At 53.7% G+C, this 23,403-nt stretch overlaps 1 protein-coding gene across 1 annotated transcript in view; it reads left to right on the plus strand.

The window, feature by feature from the left end:
- The window catches only part of rnf115a (ring finger protein 115a), a 30,801-nt gene that overhangs the window by 3,753 nt on the left and 3,645 nt on the right, over window positions 1-23,403 (plus strand). The window contains exons 2-6 of the mRNA XM_085978408.1: window positions 9,697-9,755; window positions 12,935-12,992; window positions 13,973-14,193; window positions 15,927-15,998; window positions 23,051-23,123. Of these exons, the coding sequence (XP_085834534.1) occupies window positions 9,697-9,755; window positions 12,935-12,992; window positions 13,973-14,193; window positions 15,927-15,998; window positions 23,051-23,123 (483 nt within the window). The remainder of the gene's footprint in view (window positions 1-9,696; window positions 9,756-12,934; window positions 12,993-13,972; window positions 14,194-15,926; window positions 15,999-23,050; window positions 23,124-23,403) is intronic.

A 23,403-nucleotide genomic window follows, 5' to 3' on the forward strand; every position in this document is an offset into this window, starting at 1 on the left:
ATAAAACACTAGTTAGACCACAGCTAGAGTATGGCGTGCAGTTCTGGTCACCACATCACAGGAAGGATGTGATTGCACTAGAGAGGGTGCAGAGGAGATTTACGCGGATGTTGACCGGGCTGGATAATTTCAGCTATGAGGAATGATTGGATCGGCTGGGGTTGTTTTCTTTGGAACAGAGGAGGCTGAGGGGAGATTTAATTGAGGGGTCTAAAAATTATGAGAGGCCGAGATAGAGTGGATAGAAAGGACCTATTTCCCTTGGCAGAAAGCTCAATAACCAGGGGGCATAGATTTAAAGTAATTGGTCGGAGGTTTAGAGGTGATTTGAGGTGAAGTTTTTTCACCCAGAGGGTGGTGGGGGTCTGGAACTCACTGCCTGAAAGGGTGGTAGAGGCAGAAACCCTCGTCACATTTAAACAGTACTTGGATAAGCACTTGAAGTGCCGAAACCTACAGGGCTACGGACCAAGAGCTGGAAAGTGGGATAGGGTGGATCGCTCTTTGTCGGCCGGCTCCCTCACACTGTCACTCAGTAACCCCTCTCCCCCCAGCGCCCTGTGTTACTGACTGTATCTCTACTGATGTTAATCCAGCTCCCTCACACTGTCACTCAGTAACCCCTCTCCCCCCAGCGCCCTGTGTTACTGACTGTATCTCTACTGATGTTAATCCAGCTCCCTCACACTGTCACTCAGTAACCCCTCTCCCACAGCACCCTGTGTTACTGACTGTATCTCTACTGATGTTAATCCAGCTCCCTCACACTGTCACTCAGTAACCCCTCTCCCCCAGCACCCTGTGTTACTGACTGTATCTCTACTGATGTTAATCCAGCTCCCTCACACTGTCACTCAGTAACCCCTCTCCCCCAGCGCCCTGTGTTACTGACTGTATCTCTACTGATGTTAATCCAGCTCCCTCACACTGTCACTCAGTAACCCCTCTCCCCCAGCACCCTGTGTTACTGACTGTATCTCTACTGATGTTAATCCAGCTCCCTCACACTGTCACTCAGTAACCCCTCTCCCCCCAGCGCCCTGTGTTACTGACTGTATCTCTACTGATGTTAATCCAGCTCCCTCACACTGTCACTCAGTAACCCCTCTCCCCCAGCGCCCTGTGTTACTGACTGTATCTCTACTGATGTTAATCCCGCTCCCTCACACTGTCACTCAGTAACCCCTCTCCCCCAGCGCCCTGTGTTACTGACTGTATCTCTACTGATGTTAATCCAGCTCCCTCACACTGTCACTCAGTAACCCCTCTCCCCCAGCGCCCTGTGTTACTGACTGTATCTCTACTGATGTTAATCCAGCTCCCTCACACTGTCACTCAGTAACCCCTCTCCCCCCAGCGCCCTGTGTTACTGACTGTATCTCTACTGATGTTAATCCAGCTCCCTCACACTGTCACTCAGTAACCCCTCTCCCCCAGCACCCTGTGTTACTGACTGTATCTCTACTGATGTTAATCCAGCTCCCTCACACTGTCACTCAGTAACCCCTCTCCCCCCAGCGCCCTGTGTTACTGACTGTATCTCTACTGATGTTAATCCAGCTCCCTCACACTGTCACTCAGTAACCCCTCTCCCCCCAGCGCCCTGTGTTACTGACTGTATCTCTACTGATGTTAATCCAGCTCCCTCACACTGTCACTCAGTAACCCCTCTCCCACAGCACCCTGTGTTACTGACTGTATCTCTACTGATGTTAATCCAGCTCCCTCACACTGTCACTCAGTAACCCCTCTCCCCCAGCACCCTGTGTTACTGACTGTATCTCTACTGATGTTAATCCAGCTCCCTCACACTGTCACTCAGTAACCCCTCTCCCCCAGCGCCCTGTGTTACTGACTGTATCTCTACTGATGTTAATCCAGCTCCCTCACACTGTCACTCAGTAACCCCTCTCCCCCAGCACCCTGTGTTACTGACTGTATCTCTACTGATGTTAATCCAGCTCCCTCACACTGTCACTCAGTAACCCCTCTCCCCCCAGCGCCCTGTGTTACTGACTGTATCTCTACTGATGTTAATCCAGCTCCCTCACACTGTCACTCAGTAACCCCTCTCCCCCAGCGCCCTGTGTTACTGACTGTATCTCTACTGATGTTAATCCCGCTCCCTCACACTGTCACTCAGTAACCCCTCTCCCCCAGCGCCCTGTGTTACTGACTGTATCTCTACTGATGTTAATCCAGCTCCCTCACACTGTCACTCAGTAACCCCTCTCCCCCAGCGCCCTGTGTTACTGACTGTATCTCTACTGATGTTAATCCAGCTCCCTCACACTGTCACTCAGTAACCCCTCTCCCCCAGTGCCCTGTGTCACTGACTGTATCTCTACTGATGTTAATCCAGCTCCCTCACACTGTCACTCAGTAACCCCTCTCCCACAGCGCCCTGTGTTAGTGACTGTATCTCTACTGATGTTAATCCCGCTCCCTCACACTGTCACTCAGTAACCCCTCTCCCCCAGCGCCCTGTGTTACTGACTGTATCTCTACTGATGTTAATCCCGCTCCCTCACACTGTCACTCAGTAACCCCTCTCCCCCAGCGCCCTGTGTTACTGACTGTATCTCTACTGATGTTAATCCAGCTCCCTCACACTGTCACTCAGTAACCCCTCTCCCCCAGCGCCCTGTGTTACTGTCTGTATCTCTACTGATGTTAATCCAGCTCCCTCACACTGTCACTCAGTAACCCCTCTCCCCCAGCGCCCTGTGTTACTGACTGTATCTCTACTGATGTTAATCCAGCTCCCTCACACGGTCACTCAGTAACCCTCTCCCCCAGCGCCCTGTGTTACTGACTGTATCTCGACTGATGTTAATCCAGCTCCCTCACATTGTCACTCAGTAACCCCTCTCCCCAGCGCCCTGTGTTACTGACTGTATCTCTACTGATGGTAATCCAGCTCCCTCACACTGTCACTCAGTAACCCCTCTCCCCCAGTGCCCTGTGTTACTGACTGTATCTCTACTGATGTTAATCCAGCTCCCTCACACGGTCACTCAGTAACCCCTCCCCCCCCAGCGCCCTGTGTTACTGACTGTATCTCTACTGATGTTAATCCAGCTCCCTCACACTGTCACTCAGTAACCCCTCTCCCCAGCGCCCTGTGTTACTGACTGTATCTCTACTGATGGTAATCCAGCTCCCTCACACGGTCACTCAGTAACCCCTCTCCCCCAGTGCCCTGTGTTACTGACTGTATCTCTACTGATGTTAATCCAGCTCCCTCACACTGTCACTCAGTAACCCCTCTCCCCCAGCGCCCTGTGTTACTGACTGTATCTCTACTGATGTTAATCCAGCTCCCTCACAATGTCACTCAGTAACCCCTCTCCCCCAGCGCCCTGTGTTACTGACTGTATCTCTACTGATGTTAATCCAGCTCCCTCACACTGTCACTCAGTAACCCCTCTCCCCCCAGCGCCCTGTGTTACTGACTGTATCTCTACTGATGTTAATCCAGCTCCCTCACACTGTCACTCAGTAACCCCTCTCCCCCAGCACCCTGTGTTACTGACTGTATCTCTACTGATGTTAATCCAGCTCCCTCACACTGTCACTCAGTAACCCCTCTCCCCCCAGCGCCCTGTGTTACTGACTGTATCTCTACTGATGTTAATCCAGCTCCCTCACACTGTCACTCAGTAACGCCTATCCCCCAGCGCCCTGTGTTACTGACTCTATCTCTACTGATGTTAATCCAGCTCCCTCACACTGTCACTCAGTAACCCCTCTCCCCCCAGCGCCCTGTGTTACTGACTGTATCTCTACTGATGTTAATCCAGCTCCCTCACACTGTCACTCAGTAACCCCTCTCCCCCAGCGCCCTGTGTTACTGACTCTATCTCTACTGATGTTAATCTAGCTCCCTCACACTGTCACTCAGTAACCCCTCTCCCCCAGCACCCTGTGTTACTGACTGTATCTCTACTGATGTTAATCCAGCTCCCTCACACTGTCACTCAGTAACCCCTCTCCCACAGCGCCCTGTGTTAGTGACTGTATCTCTACTGATGTTAATCCCGCTCCCTCACACTGTCACTCAGTAACCCCTCTCCCCCAGCGCCCTGTGTTACTGACTGTATCTCTACTGATGTTAATCCAGCTCCCTCACACTGTCACTCAGTAACCCCTCTCCCCAGCGCCCTGTGTTACTGACTGTATCTCTACTGATGGTAATCCAGCTCCCTCACACGGTCACTCAGTAACCCCTCTCCCCAGCGCCCTGTGTTACTGACTGTATCTCTACTGATGTTAATCCAGCTCCCCCACACTGTCACTCAGTAACCCCTCTCCTCCAGCGCCCTGTGTTACTGACTGTATCTCTACTGATGTTAATCCAGCTCCCTCACACGGTCACTCAGTAACCCCTCTCCCCCAGCGCCCTGTGTTACTGACTGTATCTCTACTGATGTTAATCCAGCTCCCTCACATTGTCACTCAGTAACCCCTCTCCCCAGCGCCCTGTGTTACTGACTGTATCTCTACTGATGTTAATCCAGCTCCCTCACACTGTCACTCAGTAACCCCTCTCCCCCAGCGCCCTGTGTTACTGACTGTATCTCTACTGATGTTAATCCAGCTCCCTCACACTGTCACTCAGTAACCCCTCTCCCCCAGTGCCCTGTGTTACTGACTGTATCTCTACTGATGTTAATCCAGCTCCCTCACACGGTCACTCAGTAACCCCTCCCCCCCAGCGCCCTGTGTTACTGACTGTATCTCTACTGATGTTAATCCAGCTCCCTCACACTGTCACTCAGTAACCCCTCTCCCCAGCGCCCTGTGTTACTGACTGTATCTCTACTGATGTTAATCCAGCTCCCTCACAATGTCACTCAGTAACCTCTCTCCCCCAGCGTCCTGTGTTACTGACTGTATCTCTACTGATGTTAATCCAGCTCCCTCACACTGTCACTCAGTAACCCCTCTCCCCCAGCACCCTGTGTTACTGACTGTATCTCTACTGATGTTAATCCAGCTCCCTCACACTGTCACTCAGTAACCCCTCTCCCCCAGCGCCCTGTGTTACTGACTGTATCTCTACTGATGTTAATCCAGCTCCCTCACACTGTCACTCAGTAACCCCTCTCCCCCAGCACCCTGTGTTTCTGACTGTATCTCTACTGATGTTAATCCAGCTCCCTCACATTGTCACTCAGTAACCCCTCTCCCCAGCGCCCTGTGTTACTGCCTGTATCTCTACTGATGGTAATCCAGCTCCCTCAGTAACCTCTCTCCCCCAGCGCCCTGTGTTACTGACTGTATCTCCACTGATGTTAATCCAGCTCCCTCACACTGTCACTCAGTAACCCCTCTCCCCCAGCGCCCTGTGTTAGTGACTGTATCTCTACTGATGTTAATCCAGCTCCCTCACACTGTCACTCAGTAACCCCTCTCCCCCAGCGCCCTGTATTACTGACTGTATCTCTATTGATGTTAATCCAGCTCCCTCACACTGTCACTCAGTAACCTCTCTCCCCCAGCGCCCTGTGTTACTGACTGTATCTCTACTGATGTTAATCCAGCTCCCTCACACTGTCACTCAGTAACCCCTCTCCCCCAGCGCCCTGTGTTACTGACTGTATCTCTACTGATGTTAATCCAGCTCCCTCACACTGTCACTCAGTAACCTCTCTCCCCCAGCGCCCTGTGTTACTGACTGTATCTCTACTGATGTTAATCCAGCTCCCTCACACTGTCACTCAGTAACCCCTCTCCCCCAGCGTCCTGTGTTACTGACTGTATCTCTACTGATGTTAATCCAGCTCCCTCACACTGTCACTCAGTAACCCCTCTCCCCCAGCGTCCTGTGTTACTGACTGTATCTCTACTGATGTTAATCCAGCTCCCACACACTGTCACTCAGTAACCCCTCTCCCCCAGCGCCCTGTGTTACTGACTGTATCTCTACTGATGCTAATCCAGCTCCCTCACACTGTCACTCAGTAACCCCTCTCCCCCAGCGCCCTGTGTTACTGACTGTATCTCTACTGATGTTAATCCAGCTCCCTCACACTGTCACTCAGTAACCTCTCTCCCCCAGCGCCCTGTGTTACTGACTGTATCTCTACTGATGTTAATCCAGCTCCCTCACACTGTCACTCAGTAACCCCTCTCCCCCAGCGGCCTGTGTTACTGACTGTATCTCTACTGATGTTAATCCAGCTCCCTCACACTGTCACTCAGTAACCCCTCTCCCCCAGCGCCCTGTGTCACTGACTGTATCTCTACTGATGTTAATCCAGCTCCCTCACACTGTCACTCAGTAACCCCTCTCCCTCAGCGCCCTGTGTTACTGACTGTATCTCTACTGATGTTAATCCAGCTCCCTCACACTGTCACTCAGTAACCCCTCTCCCCCAGCGCCCTGTGTCACTGACTGTATCTCTACTGATGTTAATCCAGCTCCCTCACACTGTCACTCAGTAACCCCTCTCCCCAGCGCCCTGTGTTACTGACTGTATCTCTACTGATGTTAATCCAGCTCCCTCACACTGTCACTCAGTAACCCCTCTCCCCCAGCGCCCTGTGTCACTGACTGTATCTCTACTGATGTTAATCCAGCTCCCTCACACTGTCACTCAGTAACCCCTCTCCCCCAGCGCCCTGTGTTACTGACTGTATCTCTACTGATGTTAATCCAGCTCCCTCACACTGTCACTCAGTAACCCCTCTCCCCCAGCGCCCTGTGTTACTGACTGTATCTCTACTGATGTTAATCCAGCTCGCTCACACTGTCACTCAGTAACCCCTCTCCCCCAGCGCCCTGTGTTACTGACTGTATCTCTACTGATGGTAATCCAGCTCCCTCACACTGTCACTCAGTAACCCCTCTCCCCCAGCGCCCTGTGTTACTGACTGTATCTCTACTGATGTTAATCCAGCTCCCTCACACTGTCACTCAGTAACCCCTCTCCCTCAGCGCCCTGTGTTACTGACTGTATCTCTACTGATGGTAATCCAGCTCCCTCACACTGTCACTCAGTAACCCCTCTCCCCCAACGCCCTGTGTTACTGACTGTATCTCGACTGATGTTAATCCAGCTCCCTCACACTGTCACTCAGTAACCCCTCTTCTCCCCCAGCGCCCTGTGTTACTGACTGTATCTCTACTGATGTTAATCCAGCTCCCTCACATTGTCACTCAGTAACCCCTCTCCCCCAGCGCCCTGTGTTACTGACTGTATCTCTACTGATGTTAATCCAGCTCCCTCACACTGTCACTCAGTAACCCCTCTCCCCAGCGCCGTGTGTTACTGACTGTATCTCTACTGATGTTAATCCAGCTCCCTCACACTGTCACTCAGTAACCCCTCTCCCCCAGCGCCCTGTGTTACTGACTGTATCTCTACTGATGTTAATCCAGCTCCCTCACACTGTCACTCAGTAACCCCTCTCCCCAGCGCCCTGTGTTACTGACTGTATCTCTACTGATGGTAATCCAGCTCCCTCACACTGTCACTCAGTAACCCCTCTCTCCCAGCGCCCTGTGTTACTGACTGTATCTCTACTGATGGTAATCCAGCTCCCTCACACTGCCTAATTCTGAGGGGACTTTCCCTATGGTTGTGATGTTTAAAGTATATTTCTATCTCACCAAGCTTGCCTGCAGTAACCGGATGTCGAGTTGAGCCAGGGATTGTGTCGTCAGTATGTTACTATATATCGTGTTCGATTTGAACCCAAACTGACGGTGTTAAATATCGACGCTGTGCTGTCACTTGGGTCTGTATGTGAAGAGTGTTTGAAGCAGTCTGTCCCCAGTCTGTGGCACAGGCTGGCCAGTGCCAGGCAGTGTTGTTTGTTGCAGTCACGGTTCACATTTGTTTTGTTTTTCTCTATCTTTGGTGAGAAGTCTAGAAGGAGGGTCAAGGTGCATCGTACAGGTCACTGACAACAAGGTGCATCAATACAGCTGCTTAAACACAGGAAAATGTGCCAGACAGAAGCAGAGTGGGCAGCTGGTCTCTGTGGGAGGGCAGGAGAGGGGATGGGAAACCTGGGTCAAGAGATGGGAGGTGGTAGAGTGGTTACACTGTGTGTGTGTGTGTGTGGATATATATGGTTCCAGTATAGTGTGTGTGTGGATATGGTTCCAGTATACTGTGTGTGTGGATATGGTTCCAGTATACCGTGTGTGTGGATATGGTTCCAGTATATTCTGTGTAGATATGGTTCCAGTATACCGTGTGTGTGGATATGGTTCCAGTATACCGTGTGTGTGGATATGGTTCCAGTATACTGTGTGTGTGGATATGGTTCCAGTATACCGTGTGTGTGGATATGGTTCCAGTATACTGTGTGTGTGGATATGGTTCCAGTATATTCTGTGTAGATATGGTTCCAGTATACCGTGTGTGTTGATATGGTTCCAGTATACTGTGTGGATATGGTTCCAGTATACCATGTGTGTGGATATGGTTCCAGTATAGCGTGTGTGTGGATATGGTTCCAGTATATTCTGTGTAGATATGGTTCCAGTATACCGTGTGTGTGGATATGGTTCCAGTATATTCTGTGTAGATATGGTTCCAGTATACCGTGTGTGTTGATATGGTTCCAGTATACTGTGTGGATATGGTTCCAGTATACCGTGTGTGTGGATATGGTTCCAGTATACCGTGTGTGTGGATATGGTTCCAGTATACTGTGTGTGTGGATATGGTTCCAGTATACCGTGTGTGTGGATATGGTTCCAGTATACCGTGTGTGTGGATATGGTTCCAGTATATTCTGTGTAGATATGGTTCCAGTATACCGTGTGTGTTGATATGGTTCCAGTATACTGTGTGGATATGGTTCCAGTATACCGTGTGTGTGGATATGGTTCCAGTATACCGTGTGTGTGGATATGGTTCCAGTATATTCTGTGTAGATATGGTTCCAGTATACCGTGTGTGTTGATATGGTTCCAGTATACTGTGTGGATATGGTTCCAGTATACCGTGTGTGTGGATATGGTTCCAGTATACCGTGTGTGTGGATATGGTTCCAGTATACCGTGTGTGTGGATATGATTCCAGTATACCGTGTGTGTGGATATGGTTCCAGTATACTGTGTGTGGATATGGTTCCAGTATACCGTGTGTGTGGATATGGTTCCAGTATACTGTGTGTGGATATGGTTCCAGTATACCGTGTGCGTGGATATGGTTCCAGTATACCGTCTGTGTGGATATGGTTCCAGTATACCGTGTGTGTGGATATGGTTCCAGTATACTGTGTGTGTAGATATGGTTCCAGTATACCGTGTGTGTGGATATGGTTCCAGTATACCGTGTGTGTGTGGATATGGTTCCAGTATACCGTGTGTGTGTGTGGATATGGTTCCAGTATACCGTGTGTGTGGATATGGTTCCAGTATACCGTGTGTGTAGATATGGTTCCAGTATACCGTGTGTGTGGATATGGTTCCAGTATACTGTGTGTGTGTGGATATGGTTCCAGTATACCGTGTGTGTGTGGATATGGTTCCAGTATACCGTGTGTGTGGATATGGTTCCAGTATACTGTGTGTGTAGATATGGTTCCAGTATACTGGGTGTGGCTATGGTTCCAGTATACTGTGTGTTGATATGGTTCCAGTATACTCTGTGTAAATATGGTTCCAGTCTGCCATTAGTGCTGTGTTTGCTGGGCTTGTCTGTGTAGTGATGCCTGTTTTTTTCCTTGCAGGAATACATCTGCCCTCGGTGTGAGTCCGGGTTTATCGAGGAAGTCACAGATGAAACGAGGTACATAGAGCTTTGTCAGTTGTTCAAGTTGTTCGTCTCCGGACAGTGCAGCCTGTCACTGGGGTTTTGCTCCCTGGGTGTCGGTGGCGCTGATTCTTCACCTCAGTGTTTGCGACTCATCCTTAAGCCCAGACGATGATTGTCGGTGCGATATTCAACTGTGAGAGGCATCTCATCCCCGCCTGGTCCTGTGTACAATTACAAGCAGTTCCAGTAAGAGGGTGGGAGAGTAACCCGGAGCGGGAGCCAATGCTGATTCTTCTAAACCCCTTCCCGAGAGACTGGCCAGTTTTAGCCAAGCAGGGAGGGGGAGAGGTGGGCGGCGAGGGGGAGGAAACGGAAGGATGGGGGAGTTGAGGGAGGTGGGTGCGAGAGGGGTGGGGGAGTTGAGGGGGTGGGTGCGAGAGGAGTGGTGGGGTGGGGGAGTTGAGGGGGTGGGTGCGAGAGAGGGGGGGTGGGGGAGTTGAGGGGGTGGGTGCGAGAGGGGGTGGGGGAGTTGAGGGGGGTGGGTGCGAGAGGGGGTGGGGGAGTTGAGGGGGTGGGTGCGAGAGGGGGTGGGGGAGTTGAGGGGGTGGGGAGTTGAGGGGGGTGGGTGCGAGAGGGGGTGGGGGAGTTGAGGGGGTGGGTGCGAGAGGGGGGTGGGGGAGTTGAGGGGGGTGGGTGCGAGAGGGGGTGGGGGAGTTGAGGGGGGTGGGTGCGAGGGGGTGGGGGAGTTGAGGGGGGTGGGTGCGAGAGGGGGTGGGGGAGTTGAGGGGGTGGGTGCGAGAGGGGGTGGGGGAGTTGAGGGGGGTGGGTGCGAGAGGGGGTGGGGGAGTTGAGGGGGTGGGTGCGAGAGGGGGTGGGGAGTTGAGGGGGGTGGGTGCGAGAGGGGGTGGGGGAGTTGAGGGGGGTGGGTGCGAGAGGGGGTGGGGGAGTTGAGGGGGTGGGTGCGAGAGGGGGGTGGGGGAGTTGAGGGGGTGGGTGCAAGAGGGGGTGGGGGAGTTGAGGGGGTGGGTGCGAGAGGGGGTGGGGGAGTTGAGGGGGGTGGGTGCGAGAGGGGGTGGGGGAGTTGAGGGGGGTGGGTGCGAGAGGGGGTGGGGGAGTTGAGGGGGGTGGGTGCGAGAGGGGGTGGGGGAGTTGAGGGGGGTGGGTGCGAGAGGGGGTGGGGGAGTTGAGGGGGGTGGGTGCGAGAGGGGGTGGGGGAGTTGAGGGGGTGGGTGCGAGAGGGGGGTGGGGGAGTTGAGGGGGTGGGTGCGAGAGGGGGTGGGGGAGTTGAGGGGGTGGGTGCGAGAGGGGGTGGGGGAGTTGAGGGGGGTGGGTGCGAGAGGGGGTGGGGGAGTTGAGGGGGGTGGGTGCGAGAGGGGGTGGGGGAGTTGAGGGGGTGGGTGCGAGAGGGGGTGGGGAGTTGAGGGGGGTGGGTGCGAGAGGGGGTGTGGGAGTTGAGGGGGTGGGTGCGAGAGGGGGTGGGGGAGTTGGGGGTGGGTGGGGGAGTTGAGGGGGGTGGGTGCGAGAGGGGGTGGGGGAGTTGAGGGGGGTGGGTGCGAGAGGGGGTGGGGGAGTTGAGGGGGGTGGGTGCGAGAGGGGGTGGGGGAGTTGAGGGGGGTGGGTGCGAGAGGGGGTGGGGGAGTTGAGGGGGGTGGGTGCGAGAGGGGGTGGGGGAGTTGAGGGGGGTGGGTGCGAGAGGGGGTGGGGGAGTTGAGGGGGTGGGTGCGAGAGGGGGGTGGGGGAGTTGAGGGGGTGGGTGCGAGAGGGGGTGGGGGAGTTGAGGGGGTGGGTGCGAGAGGGGGTGGGGGAGTTGAGGGGGGTGGGTGCGAGAGGGGGTGGGGAGTTGAGGGGGGTGGGTGCGAGAGGGGGTGGGGGAGTTGAGGGGGTGGGTGCGAGAGGGGGTGGGGGAGTTGAGGGGGGTGGGTGCGAGAGGGGGTGTGGGAGTTGAGGGGGTGGGTGCGAGAGGGGGTGGGGGAGTTGGGGGTGGGTGGGGGAGTTGAGGGGGGTGGGGGAGTTGAGGAGGGTGGGTGCGAGAGGGGGTGGGGGAGTTGAGGGGGTGGGTGCGAGAGGGGGTGGGGGAGTTGAGGGGGTGGGTGCGAGAGGGTGGGGGAGTTGAGGGGGTGGGGGAGTTGGGGGTGGGTGCGAGAGGGGGATGGGGGAGTTGAGGGGGGTGGGTGCGAGAGGGGGGTGGGGGAGTTGAGGGGGTGGGTGCGAGAGGGGGTGGGGGAGTTGAGGGGGTGGGTGCGAGAGGGGGTGGGGGAGTTGGGGGTGGGTGCGAGAGGGGGATGGGGGAGTTGAGGGGGGTGGGTGCGAGAGGGGGGTGGGGGAGTTGAGGGGGTGGGTGCGAGAGGGGGTGGGGGAGTTGAGGGGGGTGGGTGCGAGAGGGGGTGGGGGAGTTGAGGGGGTGGGTGCGAGAGGGGGATGGTGAGGGGTGGGGGAATTGAGGGGGTGGGTGTGAGAGAGGGGTGGTGGGGGGGTGGGGGAGTTGAGGGGGTGGGTGCGAGAGGAGTGGTGGGGTGGGGGAGTTGAGGGGGTGGGTGCGAGAGGAGTGGTGGGGTGGGGGAGTTGAGGGGGTGGGTGCGAGAGGTGGGTGCGAGAGGGGGTGGTGGGAGGCTGCGGCGAGGGTTCTCGGTGATTTGGGGAACCGTTTGGAGGTTGATGGATCGTAGCTTTGCAATGAAATGTAAATTTTCGTGCAGCGCGTGGGGTGAGTAAGGTCAGGGAGAGACTGTCCTCTGTCCTGATCCCTCCTGTCGGAGTCTCTTTCTGCCTGAGGCCTGTCCGTCTGTGGTCCGGTGCCACAGTTGGGTTTTGGGTTGCTATAATGACACCCTCCATTAACTGGATTCCTCCGCCTCATTACTTTCGTGGCTACTGCCTGTGTAATTGGGGATTCCAGAACCAGGGGGCATAATCCTAAAATTAGAGCCAGGTCGTGCAGGAGGGAAGTCAGGAAGCACATTTTCACACAAAGGGTAGTGGAAATCTGAAACTGGCTCCCCCAAAAGGCTTTGGATGCTGGGGGACAGTTGGAGCTTTCAAGACGGAGATCGATTTGTGAGGTCAGGATATCGAGGGACATGGAGCAAAGGCGGGTAAGATTCTCCCTCTGAAAGGGGTCTCGGGGCAGTGGACAGGAGGGGGGGCTTCCCTTCCGATGGCTCTGGCCGGGCAGACTACCGCTGGCCCTGAGTGTTGTGCTTGTGTCTCCACAGTTTCTTGGACAGCGGAACCAGTGGACTGGACGATGATTCGGCCACACAGTTTGCGGAGGTAATTTGGAGGCTGAGGTGTTGAAAGGTTGTACGGTGACCGAGTGCGATGTCGGGACCCTGGGTATTGTGCTGGACGCCTGATAATCCTTTAATACGACTGAAGGAGGAACTCTTTGTCGTGTCTTGCGCTTCTGTTTCCAGTTTTCCCCTCGCACCCGTTTATCCTCGACCGTGAGCACCCGCAGGTTATTGCACCAAGGGGGGCATCACAGCCCAGTCCGATCTCTCATTATCCCGATAGCCACGTTCACTTTCCAGCAAAGCTCACTGTTAAATGACCAGGAGCGGGAACCCTGGCCCATTCACAATTTTGGAGCGCTGAGACCTGTTCTAATGGTCTAACTGTTGCCCCGACTGGTGGGTGGTTCATTGACCCATTCAGCCACCGACGTCTGCTGGTGTTGCTGCCCCGGCGTCTGCTGGTGTTGCTGCCCCGGCGTCTGCTGGTGTTGCTGCCCCGGCGTCTGCTGGTGTTGCTGCCCCGGCGTCTGCTGGTGTTGCTGCCCCGGCGTCTGCTGGTGTTGCTGCCCCGGCGTCTGCTGGTGTTGCTGCCCCGGCGTCTGCTGGTGTTGCTGCCCCGGCGTCTGCTGGTGTTGCTGCCCCGGCGTCTGCTGGTGTTGCTGCCCCGGCGTCTGCTGGTGTTGCTGCCCCGGCGTCTGCTGGTGTTGCTGCCCCGGCGTCTGCTGGTGTTGCTGCCCCGGCGTCTGCTGGTGTTGCTGCCCCGGCGTCTGCTGGTGTTGCTGCCCCGGCGTCTGCTGGTGTTGCTGCCCCGGCGTCTGCTGGTGTTGCTGCCCCGGCGTCTGCTGGTGTTGCTGCCCCGGCGTCTGCTGGTGTTGCTGCCCCGGCGTCTGCTGGTGTTGCTGCCCCGGCGTCTGCTGGTGTTGCTGCCCCGGCGTCTGCTGGTGTTCATGCCCCGGCGTCTGCTGGTGTTCATGCCCCGGCGTCTGCTGGTATTACTGCCCTGTTTCTGATTTGCAGCTATGGGACCGCACCTTCCTGAACCTGGACCAGACCTTCCTTCTCGTTGACGGGAGACCCTTTCGCAGTGGAACCTCGCTAGATCACGACAGCGGAGAGACGGAACGAGGAGGCCAGCAGAGCGACATCTGGGGCCCCAGCCGGCACACGAGGCTACCGATGGCCAGACGGTACCGATCCCGTGGAACGTCCCGCCCCGAGAGGTCTCCGGCCATAGAAGGGTAGGTTAGATACCGAACCTCTAGCTGTGTTGTGTTGGGACTGGTGGCCCCGTACTCGGGAGAAGTGATGTGCATTTAGTCTCGTCTTTCATTTCCAGATGTCTCCCGCCCTCTCCTGCAGCTGCTGACTCTCGCTGGGGGCAGGATCTGTGGCTCATTGCCCACCAGTACTCACTCCACATGTGACCCTGGGCAACGAGTGTTGCCAGCATCGTAGAGGGTGCATCGCAGCTAAAGACCAATCCATTTCTTAGTTCACATCAGCAGGGGCCACTGGATTCTGATCAGGAGCAGGACTCCTGGCTGATCTTTTCCTCCCCCCCTCAGGCCTCCAGGGCTAATTGCAGCCACTACTTCTGCCCAGTTAGCTGAAGCTGGCAGGTGGCTCAGTCCCACACTGGGGGAGCGAATACTCTCGGAGATTGTGAATTAGGGAGGGCGATGCTGCTGAAAGGATACAAAACCCATCGCTCTCTCAATCCCATGGGTCCCTCTCTAATCCCGCGAATCCCCTCTGTCCCCGGGTGGATCCCGCAAATCCCCTCTGTCCCCGGGTGGATCCCGGGAATCCCCTCTGTCCCCGGGTGGATCCCGCGAATCCCCACTGTCCCCGGGTGGATCCCGCGAATCCTCACTGTCCCCGGGTGGATCCCGCGAATCCCCGGGCGGACCCTGGCTGTCCCCGGGAACCCCCGCTGTCCCCGGGCGGACCCTGGCTGTCCCCGGGCGGACCCTGGCTGTCCCCGGGAATCCCCTCTGTCCCCGGGTGGATCCCGCGAATCCCCGGGCGGACCCTGGCTGTCCCCGGGAACCCCCGCTGTCCCCGGGCGGACCCTGGCTGTCCCCGGGCGGATCCTGGCTGTCCCTGGGAATCCCCTCTGTCCCCGGGCGGACCCTGGCTGTCCCCGGGAACCCCCGCTGTCCCCGGGCGGACCCTGGCTGTCCCCGGGCGGACCCTGGCTGTCCCCAGGAATCCTCTCTGTCCCCCGGCGGACCCTGGCTGTCCCCAGGAATCCCCTCTGTCCCCGGGCGGACCCTGGCTGTCCCCGGGAATCCCCTCTGTCCCCGGGCGGACCCCGGCTGTCCCCGGGAACCCCCGCTGTCCCCGGGCGGACCCTGGCTGTCCCCGGGCGGACCCTGGCTGTCCCTGGGAATCCCCTCTGTCCCCGGGCGGACCCCGGCTGTCCCCGGGAACCCCCGCTGTCCCCGGGCGGACCCTGGCTGTCCCCGGGCGGACCCTGGCTGTCCCCAGGAATCCTCTCTGTCCCCCGGCGGACCCTGGCTGTCCCCAGGAATCCCCTCTGTCCCCGGGCGGACCCTGGCTGTCCCCGGGAATCCCCTCTGTCCCCGGGCGGACCCTGGCTGTCCCCGGGAATCCCCTCTGTCCCCGGGCGGACCCTGGCTGTCCCCGGGCGGACCCTGGCTGTCCCCGGGAATCCTCTCTGTCCCCCGGCGGACCCTGGCTGTCCCCGGGAATCCCCTCTGTCCCCGGGCGGACCCTGGCTGTCCCTGGGAATCCCCTCTGTCCCCGGGCGGACCCCCGCTGTCCCCGGGAATCCCCTCTGTCCCCAGGAATCCTCTCTGTCCCCGGGCGGACCCTGGCTGTCCCCGGGCGGACCCCCGCTGTCCCCGGGAACCCCCTCTGTCCCCGGGCGGATCCCGCGGGACGCTCTCTCTGGGTTTTGGCTGGCTCCCACTGTCTCCGACTCATTCTTCCCTCCCTGTGTTTGCAGAATAATCCAGCAGCTGTTTGCCGGACTCTTCTCCAACGCTGGAATCCCGGGATCTCCGCAGACATTCTCCTGGTGAGTGCAGCTCACTCCGTTCTTGCTTTCTACTCCTCCCAATCTCTCCCCGCACTGCACCCACTCCTCACCCTCACTGTCCCCCACCTGACCCACATCCCCGCTCACCCTGACGTGCTCCCCATCCCCCCAAATGAGTGTGAGTGGGGAGGGTGGATTTGCGTCGTTCAGTTATTAGTAAACCTGTTCTAAGAACATAAGAAATAGGAGGAGCGGGAGTCGGCCATTCGGCCCCTCGAGCCTGCTGCACCATTCAACAAGATCGCGGCTGATCTTCCACCTCAACTTCACTTTCCCGCCCGATCCCCATATCCCTCGATTCCCCGAGAGTCCAAAAATCTATCGGTCTCAGCCTTGAATATACTCAACGACTGAGCCTCCACAGCCCTCTGGGGCAGAGAATTCCAAAGATTCACCGCCCTCTGAGTGAAGAAATTCCTCCTCATCTCAGTCCTCAATGGCCGACCCCTTACCCTGAGACTGTGACCCCTGGTTCGAGACTCCAGCCAGGGGGGAAACAGCCTCTCAGCATCTACCCTGTCAATCCCCCTCAGAATCTTGTATGTTTCAATGAGATCACCTCTCATTCTTCTAAACTCCAGAGAGTATCGGCCCATTCTACACAATCTCTCCTCATAGGACAGCGCTCTCATCCCAGGAATCAGTCTAGTGAACCTTTATTACACCGCCTCCAAGGCAAGTATATCCTTCCTTAGATAAGGAGACCAAAACTGTGCCCAGTGCTCCAGGTGTGGTCTCACCAAGGCCCTGTACAATTGTAGCAAGACTTCCTTACTCTTATAGTCCAACCCCCTACAATAAAGGCCAACATGCCATTTGCCTTCCTTAATGCTTGCTGTACCTGCATGCTCGCTTTCTGTGTTTCTTGCACGAGGACACCCAAATCTGTCTGAGCACCAACATTTGAAAGTTTCTCACCATTTAAAAAATATTGTTTTTCTATTCTTCCTACCAAAGTGAATAACCTCACATTTCCCCACATTACACTCCATCTGCCACCTTACTGCCCACTCACTCAGTCTATCTATATCCCTTTGCAGACTGTGTTCTCCTCACAGCTTACTGTCCCACCTAGCTTTGTATCATCAGCAAACTTGGATACATTACACTCGGTCCCTTCACCTCGGTCATTAATATAGATTGTGAATAGCTGAGGCCCCAACACTGATCCTTGCGGCACCCCACTAGTTACGGCCTGCCAACCTGAAAAAGACCCATTTATCCCTACTCTGTTTTCTCTCTGTTTACCAATCCTCTATCCATGCTACTATATTACCCCCAACCCCATGAGCCCTAATCTTGTGTAATAACCTTTTATGTGGCACCTTATTGAATGCCTTTTAGAAACCCAAATATACTACATCCACTGGTTCCCCTTTATCTACCCTGCTAGTTACATCCTCAAAAAACTCTAATGAATTTGTCAAACATGATTTCCCTTTCATAAAACCATGCTGACTCTGCCTAATCATGTTATGATTCTCTAAGTGCTCTGATACCACTTCCTTAACAATGGATTCCAGCATTTTCCCGACGACTGATGTCAGGCTAACTGGCCTGTAGTTCCCGGTTTTCTCTCTCATAGAAACATAGAAGATAGGAGCAGGAGTCGGCCATTCAGCCCTTCGAGCCTGCTCCGCCATTCAATGAGATCATGGCTGATCATCCAAATTCAGTACCCGGTCCCTGCCTTCTCCCCATACCCCTTGATCCCTTTAGCCCTAAGAAATATATCCAACTCTTTCTTGAATATACTTAATGAACTGGCCTCCACCGCCCTCTGTGGCAGAGAATTCCACAGGTTCACCACTCTCTGGGTGAAGAAATTCCTCCTCATCTCAGTCCTAAATGGCCTACCCCTTATCCTTAGACTGTGACCCCTGGTTCTGGACTCCCCGGCCATCAGAAACATCCTTCCTGCATCTAGTCTGTCCAGGCCTGACAGAATTTTATAGGTTTCGATGAGATCCACTCTCAATCTTCTAAACTCCAGTGAGTATAAGCCCAATCGACACAATCTCTCCTCATACGTCATTCCTGCCATCCCAGGTATCAGCCTGGTGAATCTTCGCTGCACTCCTTCCATGGCAAGAACGTCCTTCCTCAGGTAAGGCGACCAAAACTGCACACAATACTCAAGGTGTGGTCTCACCAAGGCCCTGTACAACTGCAGCAAGACATCCTTGTTCTTGTACTCGAACCCTCTTGCTACGAAGGCCAACATACCATTTGCCTTCTTAACCGCCTGCTGCACCTGCATGCTTACCTTCAGCGACTGGTGCACAAGAACACCCAGGTCTCTTTGCACTTCCCCTTCTCCCAATCTATTGCCATTCAAATAATAATCTGCCTTCCTGTTTTTGCCACCAAAGTGGATAACCTCACATTTATCCACATTATAGTGCATTTGCCATGTTTCTGCCCAATCACCCAACCTGTCCAAATCGTACTGGAGTTTCACGACATCCTCCTCACAGCATACCCTCCCACCCAGCTTTGTGTCGTCTGCAAATTTGGAGATATTACATCCAATTCCCTCGTCCAGATCATTAATATATATTGTGAACAGCTGGGGTCCTAGGACCGATCCTTGCGGTACCCCACTAGTCACTGCCTGCCACTTGGAAAACGACCCGTTTATTCCAACTCTTTGCTTTCTGTCCGCCAACCAGTTCTCTATCCAAGTCAATACCTTGCCCCCAATCCCATTTGCCTCAATTTTGCACGCTAATCTCTTATACGGGACCTTATCGAAAGCCTTCTGAAAGTCCAAATACACCACATCCACTGGTTCTCCCTTATCTATTTTACCAGTTACATCCTCAAAAAATTCCAGTAGATTAGTCAAGCATGATTTACCTTTTGTAAATCCATGTTGACTTTGTCCGATCCAGTCACTGCTTTCCAAGTGCTCTGCTATTACATCTTTTATAATGGACTCTAGCATTTTCCCCACTACCGATGTCAAGCTTTACCGGTCTATAATTCCCCGCCTTTTCTCTACCACCTTTTTTGAATAGTGGGGTAACATTAGCTACCTGCCAATCCATGGGTACCGTTCCAGAGTCTATCGAGTTCTGGAAGATGACCAGCAATGCATCTACTATTTCTAGGGCCACTTCCTTAAGTACCCTGGGATGTAGATTATCAGGCCCTGGGGATTTATCGGCCTTCAGTCCCATCAATTTTCCTAACACCATTTCCCTACAAATACTGATTTCTTTCAGTTCCACCCTTTCATCAGACCCTATGTTCCCCGGCATTTCTGGGAGGTTATTTGTGTCCTCCTTTGTGAAGATAGAACCAAAGTATGTATTTAATTGGTCTGCCATTTCTTTGTTCCCCATTATAAATTCCCCCGATTCTGACTGCAAGGGACCTACGCTTGACTTCACCAATCTTTTTCTCTTCACATATCTATAAAAGCTTTTACAGTCAGTTTTTATGTTCCTTGAAAGCTTACTCTCATATTCTATTTTCCCTTTCTTAATTAATCCCTTTGTCCTGCTTTGTTGAATCCTAAACTGCTCCCAATCCTCAGGATTATTGATTTTTCTGGCCAATTTATATGCCCTCTCCTTGAACCTTATGCTATCCCTAATTTCCCTTGTTAGCCACGGTTGGGTCACCTTTTTTGTTTTATGTTTATGCCAAACTGGGATGAACAAATTCTGTAGTTCATCCATTCGGTCTTTGAATGTTTGCCATTGCCTATCCACCGTCAACCCTTTGAGTGCCATTCCCCAATCAATCCTACCCAACTCGCTCCTCAGACCATCGTAGTTTCCTTTATTTAAATTGAGGACCCTCGTCTCCGAGTCAACTACTTCATTCTCCATCTTAATGAAGAATTCGATCATATTATGATCGCTCTGACCCAAGGGGCCTCGTACAACAAGATTGCTAATGAATCCTTTCTCGTTACATAATACCCAGTCTAAGATGGCCTGATCTCTGGTTGGTTCCTTGACATATTGGTCCAGGAAACCATCCTGTAAACACTCCAGGAATTCCTCCTCCACAGTATTGTCAATAATTTGGTTGGCCCAATCTATATGTAGGTTAAAGTCACCCATGATGACAGCTGTGCCCTTATTGCACGTTTCTTTAATTTCCCTTTTAATGCCATCCCCAACCTCCGCCTTACTGTTGGGAGGTCTATAAACCACTCCCACTAACGTTTTTTTCCCCTTAGTATTTCTCAATTCTACCCATACAGATTCCACCTCATCAGAGCTAATATCCTTCATTACAATTGTGTTAATCCCTTCTTTAACCAGTAATGCTACCCCACCTCCCTTTCCTTTTTGCCTATCTCCTTTCTTGAATAGTAGGGTTACATTTGCGACCTTCCAGTCCGCTGGGACCATTCTAGAATCTAGGGAATTTTGGAAGATCACAACCAATGCATCCACTATCTCTTCAGTCACTTCATTACAACCCTAGGATGTAGGCCGTCAGGTCCAGGGGATTTGTCGGCTTTTAGTCCCATTAGTTCCTCTACTTATATTAATTACATTAAGTTCCTCACCCTCATTAGACCCTTGGTTCCACACCATTTTTGGTACGATTTGTGTGTTTTCTATTGTGAAGACAGATACAAAATATTTGTTTAACGTTTCTGTCATTTCCTTATTCCCCATAATAATTTCTCCCGTCTCAGCCTCTAAGGGACCAACGTTTACTTTTGCTACTCTCTTTACATACTTGTCGAAACTCTTACAATCTGCTTTTATATTTCTTGCTAGTTTTCTCTCATATTCTATTTTTTTCCCTTTTCATCAATTTTTTGGTCAACCTTTGCTGGTTTCTGAAACTCTCCCAATCCTCAGGCTTACCACTATTCTTTGCAACATTATAAGCTTCTTTCAATCTAATGCTATCCTTAACTTCTATAGTTAGCCACGGTTGGATCACTTTTCCCGTGGAGTTTGGGTGTCCTCGTGCAAGAAGCTGCGACTCGCCATCGTTGCCCGGCTGAGAGAGAACCTGGATCCTTCCTGCTCTGTGTTTGATGGGACAGTGTAGAGGGAGCTTTACTCTGTATCTAACCCGTGCTGTACCTGCCCTGGGAGTGTTTGATGGGACAGTGTAGAGGGAGCTTTACTCTGTATCTAACCCGTGCTGTACCTGCCCTGGGAGTGTTTGATGGGACAGTGCAGAGGGAGCTTTACTCTGTATCTAACCCGTGCTGTACCTGCCCTGGGAGTGTTTGATGGGACACTGTAGAGGGAGCTTTACTCTGTATCTAACCCGTGCTGTACCTGCCCTGGGAGTGTTTGATGGGACACTGTAGAGGGAGCTTTACTCTGTATCTAACCCGTGCTGTACCTGCCCTGGGAGTGTTTGATGGGACAGTGTAGAGGGAGCTTTACTCTGTATCTAACCCGTGCTGTACCTGCCCTGGGAGTGTTTGATGGGACACTGTAGAGGGAGCTTTACTCTGTATCTAACCTGTGCTATACCTGCCCTGGGAGTGTTTGATGGGACTGTGTAGAGGGAGCTTTACTCTGTATCTAACCCGTGCTGTACCTGCCCTGGGAGTGTTTGATGGGACAGTGTAGAGGGAGCTTTACTCTGTATCTAACCCGTGCTGTACCTGCCCTGGGAGTGTTTGATGGGACAGTGTAGAGGGAGCTTTACTCTGTATCTAACCCGTGCTGTACCTGCCCTGGGAGTGTTTGATGGGACAGTGTAGAGGGAGCTTTACTCTGTATCTAACCCGTGCTGTACCTGCCCTGGGAGGGTTTGATGGGACAGTGTAGAGGGAGCTTTACTCTGTATCTAACCCGTGCTGTACCTGCCCTGGGAGTGTTTGATGGGACAGTGTAGAGGGAGCTTTACTCTGTATCTAACCTGTGCTGTACCTGCCCTGGGAGTGTTTGATGGGGCAGTGTAGAGGGAGCTTTACTCTGTATCTACCCCGTGCTGTACCTGCCCTGGGAGTGTTTGATGGGGCAGTGTAGAGGGAGCTTTACTCTGTATCTAACCCCTGCTGTACCTGCCCTGGGAGTGTTTGATGGGGCAGTGTAGAGGGAGCTTTACTCTGTATCTAACCCCTGCTGTACCTGCCCTGGGAGTGTTTGATGGGGACAGTGTAGAGGGAGCTTTACTCTGTATCTAACCCCGTGCTGTACCTGCCCTGGGAGTGTTTGATGGGACAGTGTAGAGGGAGCTTTACTCTGTATCTAACCTGTGCTGTACCTGCCCTGGGAGTGTTTGATGGGACAGTGTAGAGGGAGCTTTACTCTGTATCTAACCCGTGCTGTACCTGCCCTGGGAGTGTTTGATGGGACAGTGTAGAGGGAGCTTTACTCTGTATCTAACCCGTGCTGTACCTGCCCTGGGAGTGTTTGATGGGACAGTGTAGAGGGAGCTTTACTCTGTATCTAACCCGTGCTGTACCTGCCCTGGGAGTGTTTGATGGGGACAGTGTAGAGGGAGCTTTACTCTGTATCTAACCCGTGCTGTACCTGCCCTGGGAGTGTTTGATGGGACAGTGTAGAGGGAGCTTTACTCTGTATCTAACCCGTGTTGTACCTGCCCTGGGAGTGTTTGATGGGACAGTGTAGAGGGAGCTTTACTCTGTATCTAACCTCTGCTGTACCTGCCCTGGGAGTGTTTGATGGGACAGTGTAGAGGGAGCTTTACTCTGTATCTAACCCGTGCTGTATCTGCCCTGGGAGTGTTTGATGGGACAGTGTAGAGGGAGCTTTACTCTGTATCTAACCCGTGCTGTACCTGCCCTGGGAGTGTTTGATGGGACAGTGTAGAGGGAGCTTTACTCTGTATCTAACCCGTGCTGTACCTGCCCTGGGAGTGTTTGATGGGGACAGTGTAGAGGGAGCTTTACTTGTATCTAACCTGTGCTGTACCTGCCCTGGGAGTGTTTGATGGGACAGTGTAGAGGGAGCTTTACTCTGTATCTAACCCGTGCTGTACCTGCCCTGGGTGTGCTCAATGCTGACTGCAGGAAATGTGAGTGACCCTGTGATGGTGAAATGTGTCCAATCTGTCTCTTTCTTCCTGAGGAGCGGGATGCTGCACTCGAACCCTGCCGATTACGCCTGGGGGCAGAGTGGACTCGACGCAGTAATTACACAGGTGAGAAAAGGCCTTCAGTTCAGTCCCAGTGCTTGTTGCAGTGTTTTAGGTTTTATGCGTTTGATAAATGTGTAGGAATTTGAGTCGTCTTAAAGAGGCAGATAAGTCTTTAACACACAGGGATGGACAGATGGGACAGACACGACATGCCTCTCTCTCTGGCTCTGTGTCCTGGATGTTTACGGTAACTATCTTTCCCAACCTCCTTCCCTCTCTCCTCCACTTCTACCCCAGCGTCTCCCTGTCACAGGCACACTCTGTCTTGTTCTCATTCACTTTC

This window comes from Somniosus microcephalus, unplaced genomic scaffold (assembly GCF_052327205.1).
Source record: "Somniosus microcephalus isolate GS21.2 unplaced genomic scaffold, FLI_Smic_1.0 unresolved_chr7, whole genome shotgun sequence".
Lineage (NCBI taxonomy): Eukaryota > Metazoa > Chordata > Chondrichthyes > Squaliformes > Somniosidae > Somniosus > Somniosus microcephalus.